This window comes from Anser anser (assembly GCF_964211835.1).
Source record: "Anser anser genome assembly, chromosome: 1".
NCBI lineage: Eukaryota > Metazoa > Chordata > Aves > Anseriformes > Anatidae > Anser > Anser anser.
In genome coordinates, this window is record NC_139720.1 from 1,315,935 (window position 1) to 1,330,275 (window position 14,341).

The window sequence follows — 14,341 nt, forward strand, 5'->3', positions numbered from 1 at the left end:
TACGAGAAGCCAAGAGAAAGGAAAGAGAAGAGGCTGTGGAAGACCGAGAATTTATCCCGTAACAGTTACGTGCCCATAGCCTAGATGCGATTCTGAGGTTGTGTCCTTCAGCCGGGCGAAATAAGGAGGTGCAGCAGGTGGGACCGACGGGGCTGATGAAGGCTTTGTCCTCCTCTCCCACCCGGCCTCTGCTAAGGACTATTCTAAAGCTGCTGGTCTTGAGATGCAGTGCAAAATGCTTGAAGTTGTGAGCTAGAGAGGGTGCAAATCTCAGCAGTCTCTTTTTTTCCTCTCTCCCTCTCTTTTTTCTTTATTTTTGTGGAATTGTGTCCCTACCCCCACCGCCAAAGCTTGCCAAAGCCAGGCGAGGTTAGGACGAGTTTTATTCCTGCAGTTCGGACAGGTGGACAGTTTATTTTGAGTCTGGTGCTCCCAGCAGACAGGTAAGCCCAGACGCTAGGGCAGAATTGACTTTGCAGCCCCGTGATGCTGCTGAGGTGGAGAAAAGCTCGCTGCTCTGTGCCAGGCAGCTGCGGTACAGCGGAGGAACCCCCGGAGAAGTGTTCTCCGTGAAGGCTGCCTCTTTCAAGAGAAACATGTCTTCATGTGGATAACTTGGCGTGGCTTAAAGCCTAAATGACCTGCCAGCAGTTCCTGGTTCCTTGCTGAAGTCAGAATGTCTCCTCCTGCTCCCTCAGAGCTCACCTGGCAGTGCCGCTGCCCTCAATCGCCTTCCCCCTGAGTATCTCAGAGACCCGGAGCAGGCCTCGTGTTCATCACAAAACCCACTCCAACACCTCTTTCCTAAATCTTACATTAATAATAATTCACGGGATATTTAGTGGCGTGCCTCATCCATCATCTTGGCTTAGGAGTGGGTTTTCTGGTCGTGGTCATCCTGAGCAGGAGGAGTGAGGAGGGCTCGTGTTTGGGCACCTGCGTGTCCCGATGCTTTAAAACGTGTGTAAGTGCCATAGGAGCTCGTGCACCACCAAATACACTCCCCTGGCTGACCCACTGCACTTGGGGTCTCATCCCCACATTTCTGTTGTCCTAAAAGACCGTGTTTTGGGCTCAAGTGAGCTGTGCTGGTGGCTGGCCTTTCTGTACCAAGGCCACAGGAGCCAGAACGTGGTGGCCAGCAGCCTCCTGCTCTTCCTGCCCTCAAACCTTGGAAAGTTCAACCGAAATCTCCCAGACTGGTACAATCTGAGAGGTGGAGCAGCATACAGGATCGTACCCAAGGGGCAACGCGTCGCTGACCAAAGCAATACGGGGATAAGGTCCTGATGAAGTCAGTCCCATCGTTAAGTCCCCGTCCCTCTGCGTTATGGCCCTGGGGTCCCCGACTGTGGCTGAAGGCACCCAGGGCAGCCTCTGTCCCGGGGCCCAGCCGCCTGGGGAAGGGCTGCCCCAAAATTTGAGGGTCTGGGGACGTTACGGTTCTTTAGCCGTGTGTTCACGTGCTGTTGGTGGATAAAAAAAAGGTTGAAATCCTTAAACAAGCCTCTTCGTCGTGTCGGCTTCGGTCATGGCGGGCGATGGGCTCCCCGAGGAGGAAGGCTGGGGTTTGAGGTGCTCCGGGCCACGCACCTGAACGGGGCCAAGGCAGAGCTGAGCACAGGCCCAATTAAATCTGCCGGGGTCGTCGCCTAAATTCTCCTGGAAGTGGAAGGGAATTTCACCTTCCCTGCACTGCTAACCTATTTATGTGTGCTAAAAATAGCCCGCGATGTAGGGCGCTCTTCGGGGGGAACGAGGAGGAAACCGAGTGGAAGGGAGAGCTTTATTTATAGAAAGCGCTGCGATTCTGGCAATAAATTACCGCTTGTCTGCTCCTCCTCTAGCTGTTTCTACGAGGTATTTTGGCTTTGCGAAAATGGAGAAAAAAAACAAAAGTGTTTCTGGAAAGATTTTAGAGATTTCCGGAGCACCACCGAACCCAACAAGGAGAGACCCAAGCCCCAAATCCTTCCTCCTGGTGGCAGCTCCGCGCTGGCAGCACCCACCCTCCCCAGAGGGAAAAGTCCCTTTGGGGGGACCCTGCGGGTCCCCTCCCTGCACCCAAATCGCTGCGGGGCCTCGCTGGGTCCGGGTGGAGGGCACAGCTCCTGCCGGGGGCAGCGACGCGTTCAACAGGAGCGGAATGAGGTCTTGGTGCCATCCTTCACATCATGGCCAAGTGGAAGGGGGCTTACCACGGGTCTTAACTGCTTTCTCCTTTTTCCCTAGCCTTAAGAGGACGACAGACATGATGTTTGGAGGGAAGCAGGTCGTGGTTTGTGGCTACGGGGAGGTAAGGGCTTTGCGCAGCGCGTCCTGCGGAATCGGGGGCGCCTTTTGCACGGCTTCACCCCGCGGGGCTTTTCTGTCCCCTGCGGCTGCCGCCGACTTCAGACCTGCTGGGAACGGCCCTGTCCTGGCAAAACTGAAGGTTTTCTTTCCGTGGTGTCCGGTCCTTGGGATTAAACACACCACATCTGAATCTTAAAGCATGAAATACCCTGAATAGCTTTAATTACCAAAGCGCTCAGAGGCGGGGTTCTGCAGGCGCGCTGTGCAGCTGCAGTGTTGCATGCAGAAGGGTGGTCAAAACAAGAGAAATTAATCTTTTTTAATGAATTTACTGATGTGCTTTCACCCCCACGAGGAGTAATCCTCTCTGGAGGTGAGACTGGGATATTCCCCCCAGGCAGTCCTTGCAGGGACCAGTTAACACCAGTTACGGGGGGGGCTGCACTGGGGCTCTTTTTCCCAAAAAGCTGAAATTGGGCATTTTCCTCCCTTCATTTGAAATGAGCCATGGAGCAACCTTTGGGCAGCTGTGGCCGAGCCGAGGACTGCCCACTCCCCCGAGGCACTGGGATGCCAAAGCAATCACATTTTGGGGAAATCGTGGTCCTTTAGCCGTAGCGCCGAGTTCCCCTGCGTGCTGCGCCGTGTGTGGAGTGTGAAGGTTAAGGCTGGTTAACCCCAGGGATTAAACCTTTAAGCCTCCTAACCAGAGCAAAGGTTGTGGGAGACTCTTAAACTTTCTCTGAGCTAAGTGTAATCTCCTGTTATCCTTCTTCTTTCTGGACACGAGGACATTTTGGGGGGAAAAAGAGCTCTCGGGGACCAAAATGAGTGCCCCTTTTATGTTTTTAGTGCCTCTTCTGGCTTAGCTGGCACCGGACTCAGCTCCTAGATTGCTCCAAATTTTGTGCATCGGGGAATTTTGTGCACCCAGGAGCCGTGCGCGTGCAACCGGGGCTGGCACGGGGCTCGCAGTGGCTCTGTCCCTTCCCCGTGGGCTGCAGAGGAGATGCCCAGCACCTGAAGGGGAACGTTTGGGATTTCTGCTCAGGGAAGGGCAGCGATGCTGCAGGGAGCTCCTGGTGTCTCACTTGTGCCCTTCTCCCCCCCAGGTAGGAAAGGGCTGCTGCGCGGCGCTGAAGGCCATGGGCTCCATCGTGTACGTGACTGAGATCGATCCCATCTGCGCCCTGCAGGCCTGGTAAGCGCTCGCCCTGCGCCCAGCGTCTTCTTCGGGCTTTTTTTCAGGAAAACCGTGCCCAGAAACCCCTCGGCCACGGTGCTTCCCTGGCGGGGGGCCGGTGGGGGGCTTCTCAGCACGCTCGGGGGGCTCTCAGCTCCCTTCTGCAGCCGGGAGAGGGCTCCTGCGCTCAGCATCACCCCGTTTTTCTGCATCCCGTGTGCCAGCTTGCATCACTTTAGCCATCACGGCAAAAATAAGCCTTGAAGGGATGTCGGGAGCAAGCCACGAACTTCGCAGAGCAACCCCAGGCTTTGCTGAGCTGCAAAGCTACGCGTCTGTCCCCTGGCACGGGCACCTTGCGGTCCCACCGGCCTCACCTCCTGCAGGGAAAAGTCAGCTCGGTGCCACCACGCTGCTCCTGCCCCTGCCCCATGCTCCTGCCCCACGGCGGGAGCATGAGCCCTGACTAATTAGCGGCACTAATCAACTGGCGGGTCAGCCTGTGCGCTTTGCAGCCTCCCTGAGTCTGCAGGAGCCCCACGGGGGCAGCTGGGCCACATCCAGCACCCGCTGAGCTGCATCCAGCACCCTCTGAGCCTCATCCAGCACCCACTGAGCCTCATCCAGCACCCTCTGAGCCTCATCCAGCACCCACTGAGCCTCATCCAGCACCCTCTGAGCCTCATCCAGCACCCACTGAGCCTCATCCAGCACCCTCTGAGCCTGATCCAGCACCCTCTGAGCCACATCCAGCACCCGCTGAGCCTCATCCAGCACCCGCTGAGCCTCATCCAGCACCCGCTGAGCCACATCCAGCACCCTCTGAGCCGCATCCAGCACCCTCTGAGCCACATCCAGCACCCTCTGAGCCACATCCAGCACCCTCTGAGCCTCATCCAGCACCCTCTGAGCCTCATCCAGCACCCTCTGAGCCTCATCCAGCACCCACTGAGCCTCATCCAGCACCCTCTGAGCCTCATCCAGCACCCACTGCCCTCTGCCAAGGGGCTCCCCTCCGGCACCCACATGTGGGGTTCTGCACAAGGTGAAACCACGCAGCCCCTTTTAAAGGGAGTTTGCAGTGGGGAGGACAGCAACCGGGATGTCCTGAGAGATCCAGCAGGAAAAAAAGAAAAAAAAAAAAAAAGAAAAACCAACACTTTTTTTTTTATAGTAACTGTGATTTTGCAGCTTGTGAGAGTCACAGAAATAAACTCCCGGGAGGACTGTCAAAAAAGTCCTAAAAAATCCTGCCCTCGTTATCAGATGTGCTGAACACACCTTTCTCGGCGAAGTTTGGGCAGACTTGCTGAGTGCTCAGCACTTCTAAATATCACCTAGGTGCCTAAATAGAGATTTGTGAAGTTAATGAGAGACATCTGTGGGTTTGGGGTGGCTCGTTTTTTTTTTGTAAATCCGGATCAGGAAGGATTCTGCAGCAGGAGAGTTTATCTGCACGTTCTGGATGTGCTTTGCAGGAGCAGCAGCTTTAAAAAAAGCTGTCTCAGTCCAAAATTGAGATTTTTTTCCATGCGGAGTCCTTGGCAGAAAACGTGAAACCCCCCAAAACACTTTTCAAAAGTCACTTCTCGCACAACAGACCCCAATTCCAGAAGCAATCCTGATGGCTCAGGGTACGTGTGTGTCCCTCAGCACACTGCATTGCTGTTTGCAGCCTCTGGCCTTGGTTAAAACGAATATCTGAGAGTCACTTGATTTTTTTTTCTATTTTTGGCTCATTTTTGCTCCTTCTCACACCCTGTATTTTTTCCCCTCCCAGCATGGACGGATTCCGGCTCGTGAAACTCAACGAAGTCATCAGACAGGTCGACATCGTCATCACCTGCACAGGTGCGCGGTGCCGGGGGCGGGCGGACGGGTACCCGAATTTCGGGTCCATCATTTTCCAAAGGAAAGGGCAAAACCACGGGGAAGGTCACGGGTGACGTGCCCCTGCCCGTGGCAGTATGGGAACGGGCTCGTCACGTCACTCCTGCTTTTGCATTTCATAATATTTATTAACAATAGTGCCATTTATCATTGATACTGCCATTTATTACTGATACTGCCATTTATTACTGATATCGCCATTTATTACCAATGCTGCCATTTATTACTGATATTGCCATTTATGGCCAATCCTGCCATTTCTGACCGATCTTACCATTTATTACCAATATTGTCATTTCTGACCAGTATTGCCATTTATTACCAATACTGGCATTTATTACTGATATTGCCATTTATTATTGATATTGTCATTTATTACCAATATTGCCATTTCTGACCGATATTGCCATTTCTGACTGATGTTGCCATTTATTACCAGTATTGCCATTTATCATGGATTTTGCCATTTCTGACCAATACTGCCATTTCTGACTGATATTGCCATTTCTTACCAATACTGCCATTTCCGACCGATACTACCATTTATTACCAATATTGCCATTTCTGACCGACATTGCCATTTATTACCAATACTGCCATTTCTGACCGAAATTGCCATTTCTTACCAATACTGCCATTTCTGACCGATGTTGCTGCCTTACAGGCAACAAGAACGTGGTGACCAGGGAGCACCTGGACCGGATGAAGAACAGCTGCATCGTCTGCAACATGGGGCACTCCAACACGGAGATCGACGTGGTGAGCGCGGGGTGACGGTGGTGCTTTCAGGGCCCTCTGGCCCCGGTGTGTGACCGGTGCCCCTTTAGCAAGCACCCTAGAGGAGGTGAAATAATCCGTACCCCCACAGCAGCCTCATCCCTTCCCCTGAGAGGCAGTGGATCCCCTCCTCCAGCCGGTGCCTCTCCTTCCCTGCTGGTGCGCCGTTCGGACCCAGCCTGGTTCAGCCTGGTGGCAGCTCGGCACGCTCGGCCCCCTCGCTGCACCGAAATCTGCCCAGCTGTTATTAGAGGGGGGCAGAAAACCAGGGGAACCTTGTCTGAAGGGAATTTGTTTTGCCAAAGCTCCGCGTTTAAAGCCATTTTCTGTGCGGCTGAGCCCACCTCGCTGGCAAGAAGTGACCGTGGCCGTGTACGGTTCAGCTGGTGACCCTAAATCCTTCTCAGCCAGAAGAGCTCAAACAACCGTTGTCGCTGGAGCACCCTAACCGTAAAAAACATTTTCAGGTTATGATTCATAAAGGTTCCATCGGCCTGGGACTGTGACCGGGCCCAAAGGAAACTAGAATAATGTCGGCGAGTTGCTTCCTCTTTTCCTTCCTCTTCTGTAGCTTCTCTTTTCTGCTCTCTGGCCTGGGCTTTAACCGTTCTAACGCCGTGTTTCAGGCAAGCCTGCGCACACCGGAGCTGACCTGGGAGAGGGTGAGGTCCCAGGTGGACCACGTCATCTGGCCAGACGGGAAAAGAATAGTCCTCCTGGCGGAGGTGAGTTGCACGCGGAGGGAATGAGACTGCCCTCCTCCTGGGGACGGAGAAAAGCAGGGCTGGGCACAGCGTGGAACCAAAACACTTCCAAAAATCGCCTCCTGGGGCTCAGCACTCAGCAGGCCCTCTGCTAGAAAGGGTTGGTTTCACCCTGGTTTGGCTGAGGAGTTGCTGGGATGCAGAAAAGCTTCCTCTGTTTTCCCATATCCCACCCCAGCGGCATCCCCTGCAGGGCATTTCATCTGATTTTCCCTTCTGGATCGTTTTACTGAGTTCCAGGGACAACCGACACCTTGGCATTCAAGCACACGGATAAACGTTGCTTCATCCCAGAAGGGAGGCGTTTCCCCTTCTGTACGAAAGGCTGCAGGCTGGTGTTGGCGCCAGGCAGGGATAACAGCAGATTTTTGCTCCCCAGGGCCGCCTGCTGAACCTGAGCTGCTCCACCGTCCCCACCTTCGTGCTCTCCATCACTGCCACCACGCAGGTGAGCGGGGTTCGGGCCGCGTCTGGCTCCGTGGCGGGCTGCGGTTACTCACCAAAGGGTCTTCTCCACCCAGGCTCTGGCTTTGATAGAGCTGTACAACGCTCCCGAGGGCCGCTACAAGCAAGATGTCTACTTGCTGCCTAAGAAGATGGGTAAACCTTGCTTCCTCTTTCGTTTCTTTTTCCAACTGAGACCGAACAGACGGGAGGCTCTGCCAGGCTGGGCTGGCAGCAGCGGGGCGTCGCAGCCCCCTGGGCTCTCCTGTTCACCTCCCTGCCGAGCTCGGGGTCTTCCAGCAAGCTCCTCCCGCTGGGTCCTGGCTCTATTTCGGAGCCGGACGCGTTGTTTCCCTGCCCCACCTGGGGGAAGCAGGCTGCCACGCTTGGCTCACTGCCGGCGCACGCCCGTGCTGATTCAGGAGATTTTCGTGCAGGGCTTCTGCCCGCAGAGCTCCCGTAGCTGGCCGTGAGGACACGTGGTCCCTGCCAGCAGCTCTGCCAGCAGGACCCCACCGAGAACGCAGCTATACGGACCGCGCTTTTGCTGCAGAACCGGTCTTTTTTGGCTTAATTGTGTTTTTTTTGGGACCGGGTGCAGCTTGTCCCTAGCTTGGGTGTAAGTTAGGTGTCTCCTGCCTCGGTAGGGCATCCAGGCAGCGGGAAAGCCTGCTGCGTTCGTCACGGTGGAGCTCGTAGGGGAGCACAGCTCTCGTTTCAAAACTGAACTCCAGCCTCATGGCAGCACGTCTGCTGTTCGCTCAGAGGCGCTGGAGCTGGGTTTGGGCGCCTCAACTTGACTCCTTCAGACCCAGACTCAGACGTCGGCTGCCACCCGAAATACAGCTCGGTGTGGTGCCAGCGTGCTCAGCCCCTCAGTCCCCTGAAATTCCAGCAGTGGGATAAGGCACTGATAAGACACTGAGCGCGGCGCAGATAGCAGCGGGCTCCCTTTGCTGCGCCCAAGGTCTTGGGGAGAAGAGTCCTGGTCCTGGGTGCCAAGAACTGGGGGCAGGGAGTGAGCGGCTGGCCCGGGGGTTTGGGTTTTATTCAGTAGGGGAAAAGCCGGGCTGTGATGTAGGCGGGTTTCCAGATGCAGCCATCGATGCTGAGACGCAGGAGGAAGGATGGGGCAAGCACCTGGGACCTGCTACCACGTCCCAAGGGCTCGGCTGCTGCGTGGGGTCAGGACCATGCTTCTGCCACGGCTTGGGGACGCAGCAGAGGCCGGGACTGAGGCCACAGCGTGCTGCTTCCCCCAGGGGGGCTGCAGGGAGCTGGGCTTTTCGCCCTTCGTGCTGCCCCTTACGCCCTTCATGCTGCCCCTTACACCCTTCGTGCTGCCCCTTACGCCCCTTTTTGCTGCCCCTTTCGCCCTTTGTGCTTTCGAGAGCAGCAGGGGGGGCGCTTGCCGCTCCCCCTCCACTAATTTCCCGAGGCTTGAAATGGTTTCAGACGAATACGTGGCGAGTCTCCACCTCCCGACGTTCGACGCGCACCTGACAGAGCTCACCGACGAGCAAGCCAAGTACCTGGGGCTGAACAAGAACGGGCCCTTCAAACCCAACTACTACAGGTGCCGCTCGCTCCAACGCCGCGTTCCGTCCGCAGCGAGCCCGCGGGGCGGCCGCGGGGACTGGGTTGGGACCGCGGTGTCTGAATGAGGGGGGGACGACGGGATTAAGGATTTAATCCCACTGGGGGGACGTGGGCTTTCTGGCAAATCCCCTTACGGGACGGGGGCGGCGCGGTTCGAGCCGACGCAGGGCGCTCATCAGGATGCGAGCCCCTGGTGTCTGGCAGCAGCTGTCACCCGGACGGGGCGAAGCTCGGCGCAGTGCCCTCGGCCAAGTCAGATAGCAGCTTTATTTATAAAGCCTGACGAGCACGGGCTGGCACAGGGCAGCATTTGAGCTCGCAGGCAAGCCTGGGCTGGCCCACAAAAAAAATAATCATTTTCGATCCGAGCCCCTTCTCCTTCCGGGCTCCAGATTCGGGGTGTCTTTGTGGCCAACCAGGCAATTCACGTTCTGCTGTGACAGCTTTGCACACGCGCAGACCAGCCTGGGGGCTGGAGCCCTGATGTTTTCGTGCAGGAAAAGGCATTTTCTTGGCACAGCACCGGGCGTTCAGGTCTGCAGTGCCCCCGGGAGAGCAGTGCTGTGCCGAAGCACTCCACTTCTTGGGGTTTAGCGCGTTTTGCCAGATCCCGACCGTTTTTCCTGCCCTGTGCTGTGTACAAACAAACCCTCAGTGCTGCGTCCTGCCTTGCCAGCACTGCGGGGAGCTTCCCACGGGATTTGCCTTTGCCCTGGTCCAGGGCCGTGCTGCAGCCCTGACCCTGCGGGCAGCACCGGGTGGCGCGGTGCCCACGCCGCGGGGCCGGGGCGTGCGCGACAGCTGCAGCCGCAGAAACCCAAGCCGCCAGCGCAGCGTCAGCTTTTCCAAAGCTCCCTGGCCTGACGCTCGGGGCTGGGGGCGAGAGGAGATCTCCAGGTGCACGCAGAGTCTCTTTTTCCAGATATAAAGGGGCCGTTGGACTCCTGCTACCTGTGGCTCCAGTTGTGGTGGGGATTTTCTCCCTGCAGTTCCCAGCCGGAGAGCCTTGGAGCTCCCACTGCCCTGCGCCTCTCTCCAGTTTCTTTTGATAACCTCAGCTGGTTTGAGCAAGGCTCGGGTGCTGAAGGCATTTGCACCTTCCCTGCATCTCCCCCACTCCCTGAGCTGGTGCCACCGCAAACCCGTGGCCCTCGTGTCCCCATCATTCGGGCGCTGCTGAATTTTGCCCTTCCTGCATCCGAAGCGAGAGGCAGAGCCAAAGCACCCGGCAGCGAGGGCAGGCGTCTAAATATAATGCGGTATTTGTGGGGGAGGAGGAGAGGACCGGGTCCCTTCCTACATCACTTCTTTTCTTGGCGTCCACCCCCCTGAAACACGCGGTTTTTGCTCGGGGGAGCGTGCCATGAGGTTTGCGCAGCGCCGGGCTAAAACCTCGCTTTCTCTTCCCTTCCCCAGGTATTAAAGTTCCTGCTGCCGTAGCCAGAATCGCAAGGAACAAGAACCCAAGTCTTTTCTCAACTACTGTACAGGATGAAACAGTGCAAGCTTCCTAAGTTAGAGCCGGGCTTGCTCATGTAGTAGACAGTGTGTTAGGTTATTTATTTATTAAATTAGAATACTGTACATGCGGCCTCTGCCACTGGTGTTTGTACTGCCACGGGACTGGGAGACGGTTGATTCCTTTCCGTTTGTTTCATTTTTCTCTTTCGGTTGTTCTTTTCCGGGGCTGGGAGGATGGGAAGCGAGTGCTGCGGGGCGAGGAAGAAGCTGCTGGAGCCGATTTGCTGCAGGGCACCGCACGCCGTCCGCTGTCACCGCTGCTCCGACGCGTGCAGGCAGAGGGGAGGTGGAGGCTGCGCCCTGCTTCTGGTCCCGGCCGCTTCTTCCAGCAGAGTGCAATCCCCAGCAGCTGCAGGGACTGGAACAGGCGTGCAGGGCAGGAGAGTGCTGGGATTTCATCTCCCATGCTGTTTGAAATGCAGCGAAAAAACGTGTCTGTTCTGGATGCTGCTGATGGGCTGGCGGCGAAGCAGCGAACTGACCGGCGACCGCTGGGGAAACCGCTCGGAAATCTGCTCAGCTGCCCCCGGGACAGATCTGCCAGCGCCTCGGTGAACTTCGCCTTCGCTCTGCTGAAAGCTGTGAGGAAGGGTCCGAGCCCTGCCCCGAGGACGTGTCAGGAGCCGGCGGCAGAGCGGAGCCAGGTCCGGCAGCCCCCCGAAGACGTGGAGGTGGTGGCGTGGACGCGGCCCCGCTCCCCGCCGAGCCGCTCCGCGGCGTTGTCCTGCTGCTTCCGTTCCGAGTGCCAACCTTTTGCCGTGCAACCAAAGCTATTTTCCTCGTGGGGCCTTGCACCGCCACTGACGGACGCTGCTCACGCTTCTCCGAAACGCAACCAGAGCGCGCCGGGTCTCAGTCCTCCATGGGAGTCTTAGGAGTCTGATTTTCTGGTAATATTTGTCCATTATCGTGATAAATCAGGAAATCCCCTTCGAGTGTAGGAGATGTACTCCGGAGTAATCCCCACCCCGATTCTGTGCACGGGGCAGAGGGTCGCAAGCAGAGTTCAGAATCACAAAAACCCTTCAGTGGCATCAAATCTTGACGTCTTAGAGTCGGCGGACAGCAGATTTGGCACCGCTGCCTGTCGGAGCCCTGGACGTCCTGCCCCAACGCCGCGACCAGCACCGCGCTCCCCAGGCGCGTCTCACCGGTGTCGCTTACGGCCCGAGAACGTGGCCCTTGTAAAGTGAATTTGCCGACCTTGGGAGCACAAAAGCCTTTTGTTTATCCTGTGGTTGCTGCTTCAGTGCCCGAGTCCCCCATGAGATCCTCGGTTTGTCCTCGCGGGCTTCGTGAAGACTCCCCCGAGGCAGCTCGTTCACGCACAAGGAAGGAGAAGCCGTGGCACCGCGGTCCCTGCGGCCACGTCCTCTGCGCAGCTCCTGGTGGCGAGGCCTCGCTCAGCTCCTCCGCAAGGCGCTCGCCTCGGGGGCAGGCTTTCTCCTTCACTTTCTTATTCCGAGTTTCTCTGAAATTTGTCAAAACGAGAGAAGCGAGGGACGCGTCGTGGACCAGTCGCTAACCACGAACTCGAAATTCTCTCTACTTGCGGCTCTTACCCAGATCCAAAATTCTGGGAAGAGTGCACCGAGCTGCTGCAGATTTCGTGGTCGGGTCTCTCCCAGGGCTGGGACGGTGGCAGCCCGCCCCGCAACCCAGGGCTCTGCCGCTCCCCGTAGCCCAAAAATCCCGCTCCCGGCCCGGCGTGCCCAGGATGCTCGTGATGCCTTCGCCTCGCACGACGGCAGCAATGCTTTAATGCCCTTGGGGATGGCGGCTGCAGGGTCGTGCTGAGCATCCTTCGGGTCCCCGACGCAGCCGATTCTGCCCCGAGGAAGCTCGCCCGCCGTCGTCCGTCGCTTGCGCAGCGCGCGGTGGTGCTGGCCTCGTCCGCCAAGTCGCTCGTGCCGATTTTTTTAAGCCCGATTTATCTTCCAGGTAGATAGGAGAAAATAAATAAATAAATGAAAATTGCCCCACCTGGCTTTTCCCCCCCCCTCGATTTTTAAAGCTCTTCCCCATGTCGTTCCGCTTCTGTAAGCTTTTTCGCTTGCTTGGCTTTTCCTAATCAATCTGGAATCATATTCTGTGATCATCTCTAAATTAACGTGTAATGGGTTTGGGTTTGGTTTTCTCTCTTTTTTTTTTTTAATGTAACGCATTTTTAAAAAAATTAGGAAAAGGAGATTTAGGTAACACCAGCAAAATTGTATAAGGAAAATAATTCTGTTCTGAACTTCACAGCGAGACAAAACTGTCGTCAGCCTGCAGTGGGGAAACGAAAACTTTGCAATCGTAACATTTTCAAAAGGATGTTTTAAATATTAATGTATGAGTGATTGTATTAGATCAGCAATAAAGACTCTGTAATCTCAAAACACAAATAAAACATTGGAAAAACGAGCTTCTCCGAGCGTGTTTCGGGGTGGCGGCGGCAGGCGGCGACTTCTGTCCCTCGTCCCAGCTGTGGGAGCAAGAAATGTCCCAAATCTGGGACATGGGGGGGTGAGGGAGGGGGACGGGGCTGCCGTCCTTGGGGCTGCGTGTCCTTGGGGCGGCCGAGATGTTGTGGCCCCGGGGACTGTTGTGGCTCCTGCGCTGGCCTTGCAGCGGGCACGGGGCCATCCCGTTATCACCGCTGCTCCCAGTATCACCGCTGCTCCCGGTATCACCGCTGCTCCCGGTATCACCGCTGCTCCCGGTATCACCACTGCTCCCGTTACCACCGCTGCTCCCGGTATCACCACTGCTCCTGGTATCACCGCTGCTCCCGTTACCACCGCTGCTCCCGGTATCACCGCTGCTCCCGGTATCACCGCTGCTCCCGTTCCATCGCCTCCTGCTGCCAAAGAGCAAAAGTCCAAACACCACGGGGCCGGAGCAGGCGCCGATGCCAGGCTTCATCTTTTCCAGCCGCGAAGCCACGCTGGGTGCCGGGTGCCGGGTGCTGGGTGCTGGGTGCTGGGCGTTGGGTGCTGGGCGTTGGGTGCTGGGTGCTGGGTGCAGCCGGCGTTTGCTGAGTGGCACCAACGCGGCGCCCACTGGGTTGCCCCTAAAAGCAACCACCCGCACTGGGGGATCCAGGGGGGACCGGGGGGACTCCCCCACCCCCACCCCCACCCCCACCCCTCGTTTCCAGCCCGCCCCCAGCAGACACCCGTACCCCTAATGGTGGAAATGGGGGTGCTGGCGGCCCCCCCATATGCACCCCAACACCCCCACTGCCCCCAGCACCCCGGGGTTCCCCAGGTCCCCCCCTGCACCCCAACACCCCAATAACTCCCCCATGCACCCCGGGGTGCCTCATGTGGCTCCCATGTACCCCAAACACCTCATAACCCCCCCATGCACCCCAACACCCCCCCCCCATGACCCCCAGCACCCTAGGGTGCCCCAGACCCCACCCCCACCCCAGTACCTCCCCATGACCCCCAGCACCCCAGGGTGCCCCATAGCCCACCCCCAACACCCCCCAGCACCTTGGGGTGCCCCAGACCCGCCCCCACCTCCACCCCAACACCCCCCCATGACCCCCAGCACCCTAGGGTGCCCCAAAGCCCCCCTCCCCCCCCCCAGCACCCCAGGGTGCCCCATAGCTCCACCCCCCCCGCACTCCAGCCCCCCTCCTCCCACTCCCCCAGCACCCCGGGGTGCCCCAAAGCCCCCAGGTCCCCCCCTGCACCCCAACACCCCCATGACCCCCCCAGCACCCCGGGGTGCCCCCATGCCCCCCCCCCCCCAGCACCGCCCCTCCCCACCCCACCCCTCTGCTGTCCCCGCCCCCTTCCCCTTCTCCACCAATAGCGTGGCGGGGGTGTGTCCTCCGGCCCCGCCCCCTGGGACCAGCAGACCAATAGGAGCGGGG

The 14,341-nt window shown here is 57.6% G+C and overlaps 1 protein-coding gene across 2 annotated transcripts in view; it reads left to right on the forward strand.

The window, feature by feature from the left end:
• Positions 1-12,879, forward strand: part of AHCYL2 (adenosylhomocysteinase like 2) — a 77,651-nt gene extending 64,772 nt beyond the window's left edge. For both annotated transcript variants that reach the window (XM_083840730.1, XM_083840731.1), the window contains exons 9-17: positions 2,233-2,296; positions 3,408-3,496; positions 5,259-5,329; positions 6,033-6,127; positions 6,772-6,870; positions 7,289-7,357; positions 7,431-7,509; positions 8,809-8,929; positions 10,369-12,879. In XM_083840730.1, the coding sequence (XP_083696856.1) occupies positions 2,233-2,296; positions 3,408-3,496; positions 5,259-5,329; positions 6,033-6,127; positions 6,772-6,870; positions 7,289-7,357; positions 7,431-7,509; positions 8,809-8,929; positions 10,369-10,375 (694 nt within the window). In that variant the 3' untranslated portion in view covers positions 10,376-12,879. The remainder of the gene's footprint in view (positions 1-2,232; positions 2,297-3,407; positions 3,497-5,258; positions 5,330-6,032; positions 6,128-6,771; positions 6,871-7,288; positions 7,358-7,430; positions 7,510-8,808; positions 8,930-10,368) is intronic.
• The last annotated feature ends 1,462 nt before the right edge of the window (positions 12,880-14,341 follow it).